Source organism: Tyto alba, unplaced genomic scaffold (assembly GCF_018691265.1).
Source record: "Tyto alba isolate M040663 unplaced genomic scaffold, T.alba_DEE_v4.0 Super-Scaffold_40, whole genome shotgun sequence".
Classification (NCBI taxonomy): domain Eukaryota; kingdom Metazoa; phylum Chordata; class Aves; order Strigiformes; family Tytonidae; genus Tyto; species Tyto alba.
This window is the reverse complement of record NW_024881316.1, coordinates 88,956-101,756: the sequence shown is the minus strand read 5'-3', so window position 1 is coordinate 101,756 and position 12,801 is coordinate 88,956. Positions and strand designations below refer to the sequence as shown.

General features: G+C 48.2%; 1 protein-coding gene across 8 annotated transcripts in view; it reads right to left on the bottom strand.

Annotated features, from left to right (window-relative positions):
* Positions 1-12,801, bottom strand: part of METTL24 (methyltransferase like 24) — a 74,378-nt gene that overhangs the window by 8,160 nt on the left and 53,417 nt on the right. For 3 of the 8 annotated variants that reach the window (XR_006166368.1, XM_042802896.1, XM_042802895.1), the window contains exons 5-6: positions 7,853-8,146; positions 6,304-6,439 (exon numbers count right to left, since the gene is read on the bottom strand). Coding sequence is in view for 6 of the 8 variants with exons in the window: in XM_042802896.1 (XP_042658830.1) it covers positions 6,304-6,439; positions 7,853-8,146 (430 nt within the window). In the remaining 2 variants the exon portion in view is untranslated. Of the gene's footprint in view, positions 1-3,498; positions 6,096-6,303; positions 6,440-6,638; positions 8,147-12,801 lie in introns of those variants that run through there. The other 5 variants (XM_042802899.1, XM_042802894.1, XM_042802898.1 and 2 more) reach the window with 3 other exon arrangements.

The following is a 12,801-nucleotide window of genomic DNA, read 5'->3' as shown; positions in this document are numbered from 1 at the left end:
TAGGAACTTTATGTAGCTTCCAGACCACTGACAGCCGGCCATGGTTCTGGGAGCTGCAAATCAGTCCAGTTCTCCCAGTGTAATTGCCCTGCAGTTGGTGTCTTGCTATAACTCCTCAGCTAAAATCTTCGATTGTGAAATAAGTGGGTTTTTTTGGTGGAGTTTAAACTCTTGCAAAGCAATATTTTTTTCTTTTTTTAAAAAAAAAAGCAGCAAAAACGCTCTTTCCTATAAGAGCTTTAACAACTTAACTTCCTACCTTAGCTTGCACTAGGCTTATTTCCCCCCCAGGCTAGTTGTTTGTATTTTGTTTTTGTATCTTTATTTTATTTCTGCATCCTTGCTCCTTCAGCTCCTCTGTATATACTCTGTGAAATGTAATCCTTTCCAATATGCCTTGATCAGGAGACAAAGAGGGAAGTTGGACTTCGAATGAAGTCAGTTGTCAGGCCGGACATCTACAGGAAAAAGAAGTGAGGCCCATTCCCTGGGGTTTTCAAAACTACATTGAGTTTTGTCAGAACAGCTTCTCCACAGCAGGTTCCTCCCTCTGCCCTGGCCGACCTGTTGGGAGTACTCTGGGGCAGGGGGGTGAGTTGCTTTTGTTCGCTTTTTGTCATTATTCCTCTAATATTAAAAGAATGGAATAACATTATGGAATATTTCTTCAGGTGGCGAATATCTCCTATTTCATGGAGTAATTTTCCTTGCCGGCATAAAGAAGCAGCTAGAGGGCATCTGAAGCTCTCTGCTTCCTGGCCAGGTCAGTTTGGGAGCTCAGCGTGGAGCTGTCTGGTGAAGTGCCAGCCCCTGCCTTGTGCCTGCTCCTGGCTGGTAGCAGCAGAGAGACACAGGCAGTCCCGGGGCACAGCGGCCGCTGCTGCTGCGGCTGCGGCTGCATTAGAGGTCTGACACTGGTCAGGCTGCTGTCCCCACCTCCTTGCGAGGGTGGTGACACCCAGGGTGGTGGCTCCACTCTAGAACTCTGAAGATGGATGAAAGGGTGGGATTCACATTGTTTGGGTTTGATTCAGAAATGGAATTTCAAATATAGGGGGGGGGGCAGGGAGGGAATACCAGCTGAGGCACAGGAGCATTTTAATTACTTGCAGAAATTTTGTACTGTGTACACCACTAAACTTTCTTTCAGGAAACTGCTCAAAACCAAACATGTATGGTCGTAATCCACCAGAAAGAGCAGGGATGTCACATTGGTATTCACACTGGAGTCGTCATTTCTAGGCAGCACAAAGCAGGCTCCTGATCTCCCCTTGTGTAACGTCCTGCCATCAGAATAAGGGAGGTATTAAGGGCTGTCTCTGCAAAGGTCTCTTTCTGAACCAGCTGAAACTCTTTGCAACAGGCAGGTCAAACTACACAGTGAACAGGGAGTTCTATTTAAGGGAAGAGATCCGTTCATTATCACAGGCGGTTCCCTTCAAGCGCTGGGCTTGCTCTGCCCCTGAAAGCCAGTGAAGGGAGGCAAGTATAAATATGTCTCTGAATGTAGGTCAGCTCTGAACTTCCACCAGCACTACACCAGGTTTCTACTGACTGACACATTGTGTTAACAAGCAGGAAGAAATCAAGAGTGATTTTTGGCTGAATAACCCCGAGGATCCTTTCAAGGGCAAGGGAGCAGCTAATAAAGCTCACGAAATGAAAGTTTTTGAATGAACCAGATGGTCTCGGCTGTTGACTAATTCACCAGAGAAAATAAGTGCTATTTCTTCAGGTGTACTACCAGGTGATACGTCTTTTTGGCATCTGCCAAGAAAGGCCAGACACGTTTCCTTTACGCTTTCTTTGGTCTTTCACAGTTGAGAGGTGCTCGTGAAGAACAACCCCTCACAAGTCACCAATGGGATCAAAGCCTGGGGCCAAAAGTGGATGTGATAAACATCAGGTTTTGGAGTGCGGCAGGAGGTCAGGCCTGCCTTTGGTCAAATTTTGGAACCTCCAAGGAGACCAGCGTGCCATTCAGAAAGGGACCAGTTTCCCTGGAGAGGTGCATTAGTGTCCTAACACATCCCACTCTGTGCTGCTGTGGGCTCGCTAGGGAAAGCCCATGTTGCAGTATTAACTGTGATAGTTTGGGGGATTCACATCTGTTGCTGCTCTTCATCTTCACCAAGTCATGGGCAGCACCTGTAAATTCTGATTCACAAACGCGTGTGATTTATAAATCACTGTGGGCCTCTCTGAAGGGGAGATGCCCTCACCCCCACAGAAGGGTCTGTGCAAATAAAACTGCCACTACACACAGTTCATCTATTCAAAGATCCATTTTAGACCGAGCTGAAACATCTCCTGGTGGAGGTGGCCAACTAATGCAATAATGATGCCACTTCAGGAACCTGCTCATCACACCCTTGTTAGCTGGGGTTGGCACTGGCTGTGGCCACCGTGAGTGGCCTGAGGTGTGCAGCAAGGAGGCTCCAGGGCTGGGTTTCAGCTGGCACCAGGCTAGAGGCAATGGGCTGGCTGGTCTGGGGAGCCAAAGCAGACACCTGCAGGGAATGCAGGGAGATGCCCAATGCACCTGGGGGGAAAGTGGAGCTGGGCAATACCTGTAACAGTGATGCTGAACAGATCCGGGGCCGCCGAAGGTATGGCCCAGTATGGATATATGGCTTAGGAAAGGGGACATGCCACTTTTTTGCAATGAACTGTGCAAACGCATTGCTGAGCACGTTGCTGGAAGGCCAGTCTGGAGACACACGTTGGCCAGGTGCCACCTGATGACTTGGGACGATTTGGCCCTTGTGCTCCTGCTCTGCCCTGATTTGATCTGGGCACCTTCCTGTGCTGCTCCTGCCAGGAGTTTGAAGTCTGCTGCCAAGGGCAAGACCCCACAGCGGGTCTCTGAACAGCCACGTCTCTCTCTCAGACAGACCAGGGGGAAAAATAGGCTCTACTGCATTCTCTGCAGGAGATGCTGGATGCTACCCAGACCAGGCACTCAGGAATATTTTAGCAATGCCAGGACAGGCCCTTTCCTCCTGCCTGGGCATGGCCACACAGTTACTGGTCTACCAGGCTATGGCAAAAATGGGAGAATGCCCTGCCCACAGTGGTTTTAATGGTGTGCTCTGTACTTCGACCTTGAAGAAGGGGGCAGCTACCACAGTTCCTGTGCAGGTCTGATCTGGGAAGACATGTGGAGTACAACGCTGGCATGCGGTAACTGCAGGGCTCCCTGCAGGGGGATCACCTCAAGAAGCTCCTCACCTGCTTCACGGTCTCTCCCAACAGCCAGCTCTCCTCCAGAGCTGCTCCTGGGCAGTGCAACACTCCCTGCAAGGAGCCACCCTACACAGGGGTAAGGCAGGCTCAAACACAGGTTGTGTTTGCGCTGGCTCGTGCCCCTGTGCACATACCCGGTGGCTCAGTCTTTAGGAGATGGGAACTGAATTCACTTAAGAGTCTCTTGTTTAGGTAAAAGAGATCAGGAAAAGAGAAGGGGTAAGGGCACAAAAGCAAGACCTCAGAAAGGAAGGCTGTGATTCTGCTTTAAGAGATATGAAGTAGAAAGGCACGGTTAGTGCATAAAATGAGCTGTTCATTTTCTCCCATAATATCACATAACTGCCTCCAGAATGATAAATGGCTTTTATCTATCCTGTATCTGAGAGAAGGTTTCCTTAAAAATTACCATAGTTATTGGAATCTTTTCTTGCAGAAGATATATTTGTCACAGCCTGAATTGTTCCTGACACTACCTGGCAATCATGAGCAAGAGATTAGATGAGGGTTTACTAAACTCTTAACCAAGTAAGAACCAGGATGGACCGCTACTCTATTTCTATAATTTACATATACATTAACATATTTTCTTCAGGGCAATATATGATGCAAGATGTGCATCTCTTCGGAATTTGAACACCTGAGAGAAATCATGCAATTTGTTTTGTAACCTCTATCTATTGGTTTCTTAAACAAATGATAATAAGCTACTAGGCTACTTTAAGGCTAATCAGGAGGAAAAACCTGTGCAGTGCTAGAGCCCATATTTTTATGCTTTATTAATAGATCAGGACTTGCAGCTGGGCTTTTGCCACCCCATTATTTGAAAAATGGGAGTTCAGCCATTCTGCGGTGCAGCAAGCATGATCACTCCAACAAGCTAGATGCTGGTTTAGGAAATCCTGGCACCCTCTTGTAGCTTGGCCTCAAGGAAAATGCTTTGTTCAACCTCTTGGACACAAGGAAATCAAACACATCTGCAATAGTCATCTTGATTTTGAGCACTGCAGAGCTGAGGACAAGGTGGGCCCCCACAGTGCCCTGGTCTGAGTGACTGCAAAGCCCCTTGCACCCTGGTTCAGGTGCGATGTGCAGGGGCAGAAACAGAAGCTACATTTATAGAATCACAGAATCTTAAGTTGGAAGGGACCAAATAAGCATCACTGAGTCCAACTCCCTGCTCCTCACAGGTCTACCTAACACTAAACCATAGGACTAAGAGCACTGTCCAGATGCTCCTTGAGTGAACTCTTGCAGGCTTGGTGCCGTGACCACTTCCCTGGAGACCAACCACCCTCCTCAGTGGTTTCCTAATGTCCTTTTTCTAATGTCCAATCTGAACTTCCCCTGCCACAGCTTCACTCCATTTCCTCAAGTCCTGTTGCTGGTCATCAGAGAGAGGAGATCAGCACCTCCCCCCCCCCCCCCCCCCACCGCCTCCCTTGAGAAAGTTCTAGACTGTGATGAGGTCACCCCTCAGCCTTGCCTTCTCCAAGATGAACAAGTCAAGCGACCTCAGCCGCTCCTCGTAAGTCTTGCCCTTGAGACCTTGCACCCCCTTGGTCACTCACCTCTGGACACACTCAAATAATTTGATGTCCTTCTTACACTGAGGCACCCAAAAGTGCACACAGTACTCAAGCTGGGGCCCCACCAGTTCACTGTAGACTGCACAATCACCTCCCCTGACCAGCCAGCGATGCTGTGCTGGATGCACCCCAGGACATGATTGGCCCTTTGGCTGTCACAGCACACTGTTGTCTCATACTCAACTTGCTATCGACCCAAACCTCCAGTTCTCTTTCTGAGGGGCCGTTCTCCAGCCTCCCATACCCAGTTTGTATGTATAACCAGGATTACCCCGTCCCAGGAGGAGAATCTGGCACTTGTTCTTGTTAAATTATATCAGAAAACAAAACGGTACCAGGAGGTATTCCCCAGCCTTGAGGCAAACTGGCAAAGATGGCCTGGCCATGTCCATTTACTTAACTCTTTCAGCTTCCCAACAAATTTGCTGCATTCAAGATGTCCTTGGCATAGGCCTACTCTATGGCTGTGCCTAGATATCATCTGGGAGATGATGGCCTGAGCCAAAATCATGCCAGGGATCTCATTAATTAATCAGGTAGATAGCCATTCCTGAGCACACTCCCTGACCCTGCCTATTTTACTAGAACAGGCATAGCTGGGCTCATCATCTGGTCAGCAGTCCTGGTCTGGCTGCACCATCTTCCTTCTTCCCTAAATGAGGTATCTGATGTGCAGAAGCCCATGTTAAGTCCCCTTAGAATTATGCTCCACTTAAGCAAATCCTAGTGTAACTAAAGAAGTACATGGGTTTCTTTATAAAAGGAAAATTAAAATGGGGAGGCAGACTCCATACAACACAAGGCACTGTCAGTGTGACCGAAAGGCAGTAGATTGAAAACCAGCATGCATTTGTTACAAAAGAAAGGGTTTGACATTTAGCCAGAAGTCAAAATTTCAAATGTGACTAGGAAGACTGATACAAACCAGAGTGCACGAGAGCACAGAGCTGGCTTTCACTGAAGAGATTAAAATCCCCTCCATTTCCACTAGCCCCTCACCACCATAGTCCTTCACCACTGAAGCAGGGAGGGGGGATTTTCTCCGTCTTCCGAAGCAGCCCAAGGTCTGTGGCCTCTGTGGCCAACACGGATGCCCGAAGTCGAATTAGCTGCAGCAGTTTCAAGCCTCACAACAGGCTCTGCAGGTCCAGGCGGTAGGTGGGTGCTGGGGCCAGGGCAGGCTGCTCCCTGCAGCCCCAGAGCAAAGGTGGTGGGAGGAAGGCTGTCACCCTGGCAGGGTCACTCACTTGCTGGCCTTTCCTGTGAGAAAGGGAGCTGAGCTGAAGGGCTGAAGCAGTTTCTGCTGGGGAGAGTGGTCCCTGCCCACCCTGAAGCAGTGGGAGCCCTCAGAGAGGTGGGAGAGGAGGAAAGTGGATGCCTGGCTGGGTGTGAAGCCTGGGGAAGGTGAGGGGAATGGCTCGATCCACTGGTGAGGCAAAGCAGTGGCTCTGGGAGAAGGCTGACTCACCTGCCTGCAAGGAAGAGCTCCTATGCTTATTTTCCCCGCCTCTGGCTGCTTCCTGAGATCCTGTGAGTATACTGGATCCGGCGCAGGGCCCTGCTCTGGGAAGAAGGGGATGAGGGAGCTGGGGCAGCAAGAAAGGCTGAAAAAGGAAAGGAGGGTAGGAAAGGAGAGAAGGAAATGCCAGGATTACAAGAGAAGGAACAACATGGGGACAGGGGAAGAGAGACTTCTTAAAAACACAGTGCTGGGCTGAGGCACGCCAAGGGGAGGAACACTGAGCCCTGCAAAAGTCCAAAACCAAAGGCAGTTACAAAGGCCATATATTAAAGACACTGAAGTGGTGTCATCTTGTATTTTAATAACAAAGTTCAATGTCTAAATTCTTTTGATTAGAAGAAAAAACGCAACCTGGTATATATATTTTTTACCTCCCGCCATTCTGGGGGTGCACTGCAGACAGCCCACAGGCCGGCCTGTAGAGCCCAGGCACCCGCCTGTGCCAGCGGTTCTGCCAGCCCCGGAGCGGAGACAGGGCCCGGCCTCCTCGTGCCAGGGAGAGGCAGCCGGGCCAGCCAGGTGCTGAGGAGGGAGCCGGCCTCCAGGTGCAGCAAAACCTGCAACTAAACCTCAAACCAAACAAACGAAAAAGACCAGGTTTCACTTTCAGCTCCTTTAGATTAAGTACCTCCCTAGACAAAAAAAAAACATTTGCTACAACCACTGCAAGAGGAATTTAAAACAAGCCATTCTTTCAGCAGATGAACTAGGGAAGCCCTGTCTTCCGTGGCTGAAGCCGCTGCAGGGTGAGGAGGGGAGCGCTGGTGGCAGCTTTTCCAGCAGCTGAGTCTCTCTGTCCCACCATCTCCTGTGTCAGAAGCTCTGAACTCACATCCTGCAGCCAGACTGCCTTAAAGAGCCACAGTCAGAGCACTCAGAAGCCGCTCAACTAAACAGGCGGGAATTTAGTTTGGTGGCGATTTCTGCCTCTGCCGAATTCAGCTGAAATTTGCCAGTGGGTTCAAGAACATAACTGTTCTTGCCTAAAATTTGTTCCACAGGAAGCAAGGCCAAAGTAAAGAAGGTGCAAATCAAAGATGATAGCTTTACAGAAAAGTGACACTTGACCCTTCCTGAGAAAGGCACCTCCTCACGAGCACTCTCGGGCCGAAGGGCTGGCGTGGCTCAGTGAGCGGAGCCTCCTGGGGCAGCCCCAGAGGGATGCCCTCCGTGCCGGCATGCTCAGGCACAGGGCAGCCAGGGAAAGCCGTGCTGCTAGCCCCCCCAGACAAACCTTTACAGAAACCTCTGTCCTCTGAGACAGTGTACCCGCTGGCAAAGAGATTGCTATAAAAAATTTGCATCATGTATCTTCTACTACTGCCAGTTTTTTTGATAATGTATAAAAGCCAGTCCATTTTGTTAGCAGTCACGCTGTGCATATTTAGCAACTTTAGCCAGGGATGCCAAAGTCCTCTTCAATAACGCTACGGGGCGAGATGGCTCTCAGTCACACATCATAAATTCCTTTCTGTTATTTCCATCTTGTATTTACCCAGCTCAGTGTGTAACAGCTACTAGCATTGAAGGCTTCCTTTTTCAGAAACATCTGTGGTTTTGATAAGTCTTTGTAGGTATGGAAAAGCCTGAAGTCCTTCAGCTCCAGTTCTCGGAGCAGACTGTACCAGTACCGCACCACGGTGCTGTCATTGCCGCTGACTTCAAACCCAGGCCAGTGGATGTGCACCTCAAAGACCAGCTGTCCTATCTGCTCAACAACATCTTCCAGTATGAGGTTTTCCAAAATTTTCCACTCAGCGCTCTCCACATCTGCCTTGAGGACATCAATCTGCAACAAAACCACCATTACTATGTGAAAATGAGAGGCTTTTCAATTATTGTCAGTACCATCTGAAGCCAGGCTTGTCCATTTTATAATATACATGATTGTTCTTATGTAAAATTCCTTTTGTATTAAAAAAAAAAAAAAAAAATGTAGAAAACCAGAGCATCCTAGGGCTAACACGGACAGTATGTGAATTTTCACACTTGCCTGTTCACAGCCCTTCTCCTCCTGCCTCCAACTTCTGGTCTGAAAAGCTTTGAACCCCGAGGTGGCTGATGCAGCTCATCCTACAACCAAAGCACGTTACGGTTCCTTCACAAATCTTGTGATGGTATCAAAGCTATGGAAAAAAGAAACCCATCCAACTAAACAAAGACACTAAGGCATCGCTCTTCCTTATTTCTCCATCACAAAACCCTAAGACAGAACAAAATACACTAACAGTAATCATCTGCACCACAGTAGAGCAGGGTTCTCATGTGCCAGACACTATGTGTACCACACAAGTACAGGAGAAGGCCAAAGTGAACTGAAAGCTATGAGCAACTCAGGTCACCAGCTACCCACAGCCAAGCTGCTGTCTGAAGCCTTTGTGGGCACCACTAGGGATGCTGAGCGAGGAGGACCAAATCAAAAGAGAATTATGCACTGAGTCTACAGAGTTTTAAGGGCAGCTCCAAGGTAAAAGGGATAGCAGGAAAAATCTGTGAAGCTGTTTGAAGGGCAAAATACATCTAAAATAAAAGTGTCTTGTTTTAGTTTTAGACCATTATTAAAACTTGTAGTAAGATAGTCAGCAATCCAACTTCTCACAGCCCAACACGACTGCAGGTTGACTTTTCTTGGAGATTAGCTGGGGGAGGGGAGTTGTATGCTTTAATAAAAAAAGAGCATTTCATCACAATTTCACACCTGGTAGAAAACCCTGACTGCAGTAGCGGTCACAAGCTGCAGAGCTCAAGGGCCTGTGTTTCCCAGAGCTGAACAGGAGAAACTCCCCCACCCCGAGAGCGGGGTTTGCCTGTACCGGTTCCACCTGAGCTGCTGCTTCTGCCCATCTACTCATGCTCAAGATGCGTTTTAAGTGAAAAACTGAATACTTTATTAAGAATCGAGAATAGTAAAGAAAAACAACAAAAAACACCCAGATTCTCTCTAGCAGCCTACCCTAACAGTCAGAAAAGGCACCTGTGCAGGTACAGGAGAGAAATTTTGGCGGGTGATGTAAAAACCTTGCCAAGGCAACCGCTTTCCTAAGCTGTGCCACCCCAGGACACCCTGCTGGCGTCAGGCCATGCCCCATCCATGCAGGCCGGGGCCCTGGCTTGTAGACCCCTCTGCCCAGGGGTGCAGGGCAGGGGTTGTGCTGTGAGCACCTTTCCCATACAACCAGAGCTCTGCTTCGCACGGGCCGTAGCCAGAAACCACAGGGCCACGGCAAGGGATGGCCATGCCTACCCTCCCTCGTTCTCTGGCTGGCTGACTGGATGCACCAGGCTCTGATCTGCTGAGCTGTAGAGCCCTCACAACCACATCAGCCCTCCTCAGGGGCTGTGCTCCAGCGTTGCGGATGGGCATGGGATGGCAAGACTTGATCGGCAGATGTTCAAACTCTTGCCGTTTCTGGTCTCCAGCTGTAAAACGGGGGTATTAAACCACTGAACACCCTCTGCAGGGTGCAAGGGTTGTGCCCATGAAGAGCCGCGAGACTTTTGTGGAACGAGCCGTAAAACAGCTGAAAACAAAACGCTGCATGTTCAGAGCAGGACTTGGAGAGTGGGATTTCAGTGAGGTCCATGGTCACGGACTGAATAATGACAAGCCAAGCCACTGACTGTCTGCTCATTAAGGCAGCATTGTGCCTCCTCCACACCAAGGGAGGCAGGGGCCCACTGGAAAATGACCGAGGGATTATGGAATTAAAGCCCCTATTGTGGCACATATGCACAGGGAGCAGAGAGGAAGGTTGCACAGACAACATGGGCTCTGGTATTTCCTAACTTGACTCTGCAACAAAGAGCCTGTCAGTCTGTCCATCCACGGGTCAGTGCAACAGTTTAGCACAGCACTCTTTTGAGTCCAAGAGGAAGCTGAATGTAAATGATGCTACTCATGACATTTCCGCTGAAAACTACTTCATGCTTGAGCTCAGTTGTTTTCCTTTATACATTTAAATAGCAGCTCTACCTGTAATGCAATTTTGTAGGTAGCTGATTCCACTTGGGTGCAACTGCCATAGGACAGTGCTGCCACACTTCAGAAATCACAGATTTTTATATTTGAGAGACTGACACACAGGTAGTAGGTGGAAAAGTTTCTAAGTGTTTGCTTTTGTTTTCCCATGATCTTGCTTTATGGCAACTGAAGGACATCTTTTTCCCATGGTAATGTTTCCAGTCATCGTCCATGTTGGTTTGTTTTTCTTTTGTTATACTAACTGCTGCTGTGGCTGCTCAGCAGGCACTCCGCATGCTCTGAGCTGTATTTGCAAAATTGATCTGAAAATTGGCTGCTAACCAATGTTTCAGTATGATAATGAGTTACCACAATAACTGCCTTAAACACATACTGAAATGACCAGGAAAGAAACTCAAGGCTACTCGGGATGTGCTGCATACACAAACCAGGGCTCTTTGTTGCCTTTCGTGTCCTGCACTGCTGAGACACCTGGAGGAAGGAAGGTACCTGTCTCTACCCACCAACTTTTGTGACCACCTTTCAGGCAAGGCATCCGTCTCATCCCAGAGTCTCCATTTTATGCTGTGGACAGGGTAAAATAAATGGTAGAACAGCTTTGTGTCAGAGTATCTGAGCGAATAACAAGGGTCCCTATAACACTGAACGGAAGTTTTGTGATGATTAGACTACTCAGGAGATATTTACCATCAGCGATAATCAGCACTCTGCTGATAAGAAATGCACTACCACCTTCCAGATGCCTTGATTCAAAGCACCAGTGAAAGGATTAGTGGACAAACCTATAAATTCAAAGCTCCAATTCACCTGAGAGCAAAGCCAGAGCCTGTTGCTGGGAGTAAATCCTGGAGGGCAAAGATATACAGTGCCTGAAAGTAAAGGATGGCAGTCAATTTCTTGCCAGTTTCCAGCACTCGCAGACTAAGGCTGGTTCCTCTTCCATAAATCCTCTTACCTTCCACAAACTAACTAAGTTATCACAGAAAAGTAAAAAATGTGGATTTTAAAATGTGTTTAGCTCCCCTGAAAAAGCACTGTGGCATTGCACCAGTTACACTAGTGGAAAAAACAAAAAAACAACAGGCCCTTCCTCATGCACAACCAAGCATATAAAACAGCCAAAAAATAATGTGTTTTAGTTTGTGAAGTTAATATATACTTTATGACGGCTGATTTCTCATTTTTAGGGTAATGTCTTGTTACAACCATGCATCCTTTCCTAAAGCACAGATCAGAGCTCTGTTTGCCTTGATCATTTTTGAAATACCAGGGTTAACGGGGATTTCAGGCTCTGTGCTGTCTGGTGGGCACCATTTAAAGCTTCCCATGGAGAAGAGTCAATTGAGAGCGAGTAGCTAGAAGAAGCAATTTAGCTGTATTACTTCCAGCACGAACTCGGCATATGGAAGCGGCAGCCAGGAAAAGCAAAACCAGCAAATGCAGTACAGGTCAGGAAAGGAGGATCCCTCCTCCTTTCCATGGGAGCAGCTCTGCAGCATAGGCTGGGAGCAGGGAGAGAAGAGCTGGTTACGGCTTTCAAGCAGAGGAGTGGAACTCAGACCCACCCCATCCTCCTGAACCACAGTGCCACACTCGGGACTACACGCTGTGAGAAATAACCCTCTGGCTCCAGCTCCCTGACACTGGGTTGCCACACTGACATCAGCTGTACAGCAAGATAAATTCTGCTTGCTTATGCATCAGTTTTTCCCCTCTCCACCTAAGTACGAGTCTGTATTTTCAGCAGACAAAACTAGAAAAAGCTCTTTAATTCATACTTTGATAGCACATGACTTTGCAGGTAAAAAACAGGTTCTGGAGTGTGTTTTTTTTTAATGTAGCTTCCCTCTTTTCCCATCTGCAATCTTTCAGCATGATACTTCCTTCACTTTCTTTCCTTTCAAAATGCATTCACAGCTCCTCCTCCCCAGCAGGCAACAGCTTGGACGCTCATTCCCTTTTATTCCAAGCTGAGGCTGTATTTGATGGGCAACAGGATGCCACGTAGCCTAACAGCAAATTATGCTCCCAGCAGCTTGTGACTGCCTCTCCCCATGCTCCCTGCGATCAGTGGGAGGTGGAAACATCCCAGCTCTCTCTGACCCATCCACTGGGGAGACTGGGACTGCTGTGGGCATGGTCTAAGCAACACGGATACTGAAATCAGGAGAAAAGTCCATCACTACTGGTCTGTGATGTAGAGCTCCGAAGATCAGCACTTCTTCAAATTACTCCCTAACTACTCGCATTTACAACCTCTCTGTGATGATCCATATGGCCAATTTCCAATGACTCTGGGACAAATGTGTCATTTGAGATTTTTCGCTCCCGACATGACAAATCAAGCACATCTTCAGATATCTGCTGACGACAGCAAAGCAACAAAGCTGGTTGGTACAATGGGGTGCTTACATGGTCTCTGGTCTTTTTTTACAGTAATGAGCAACTGTCCAGTTGAAGTC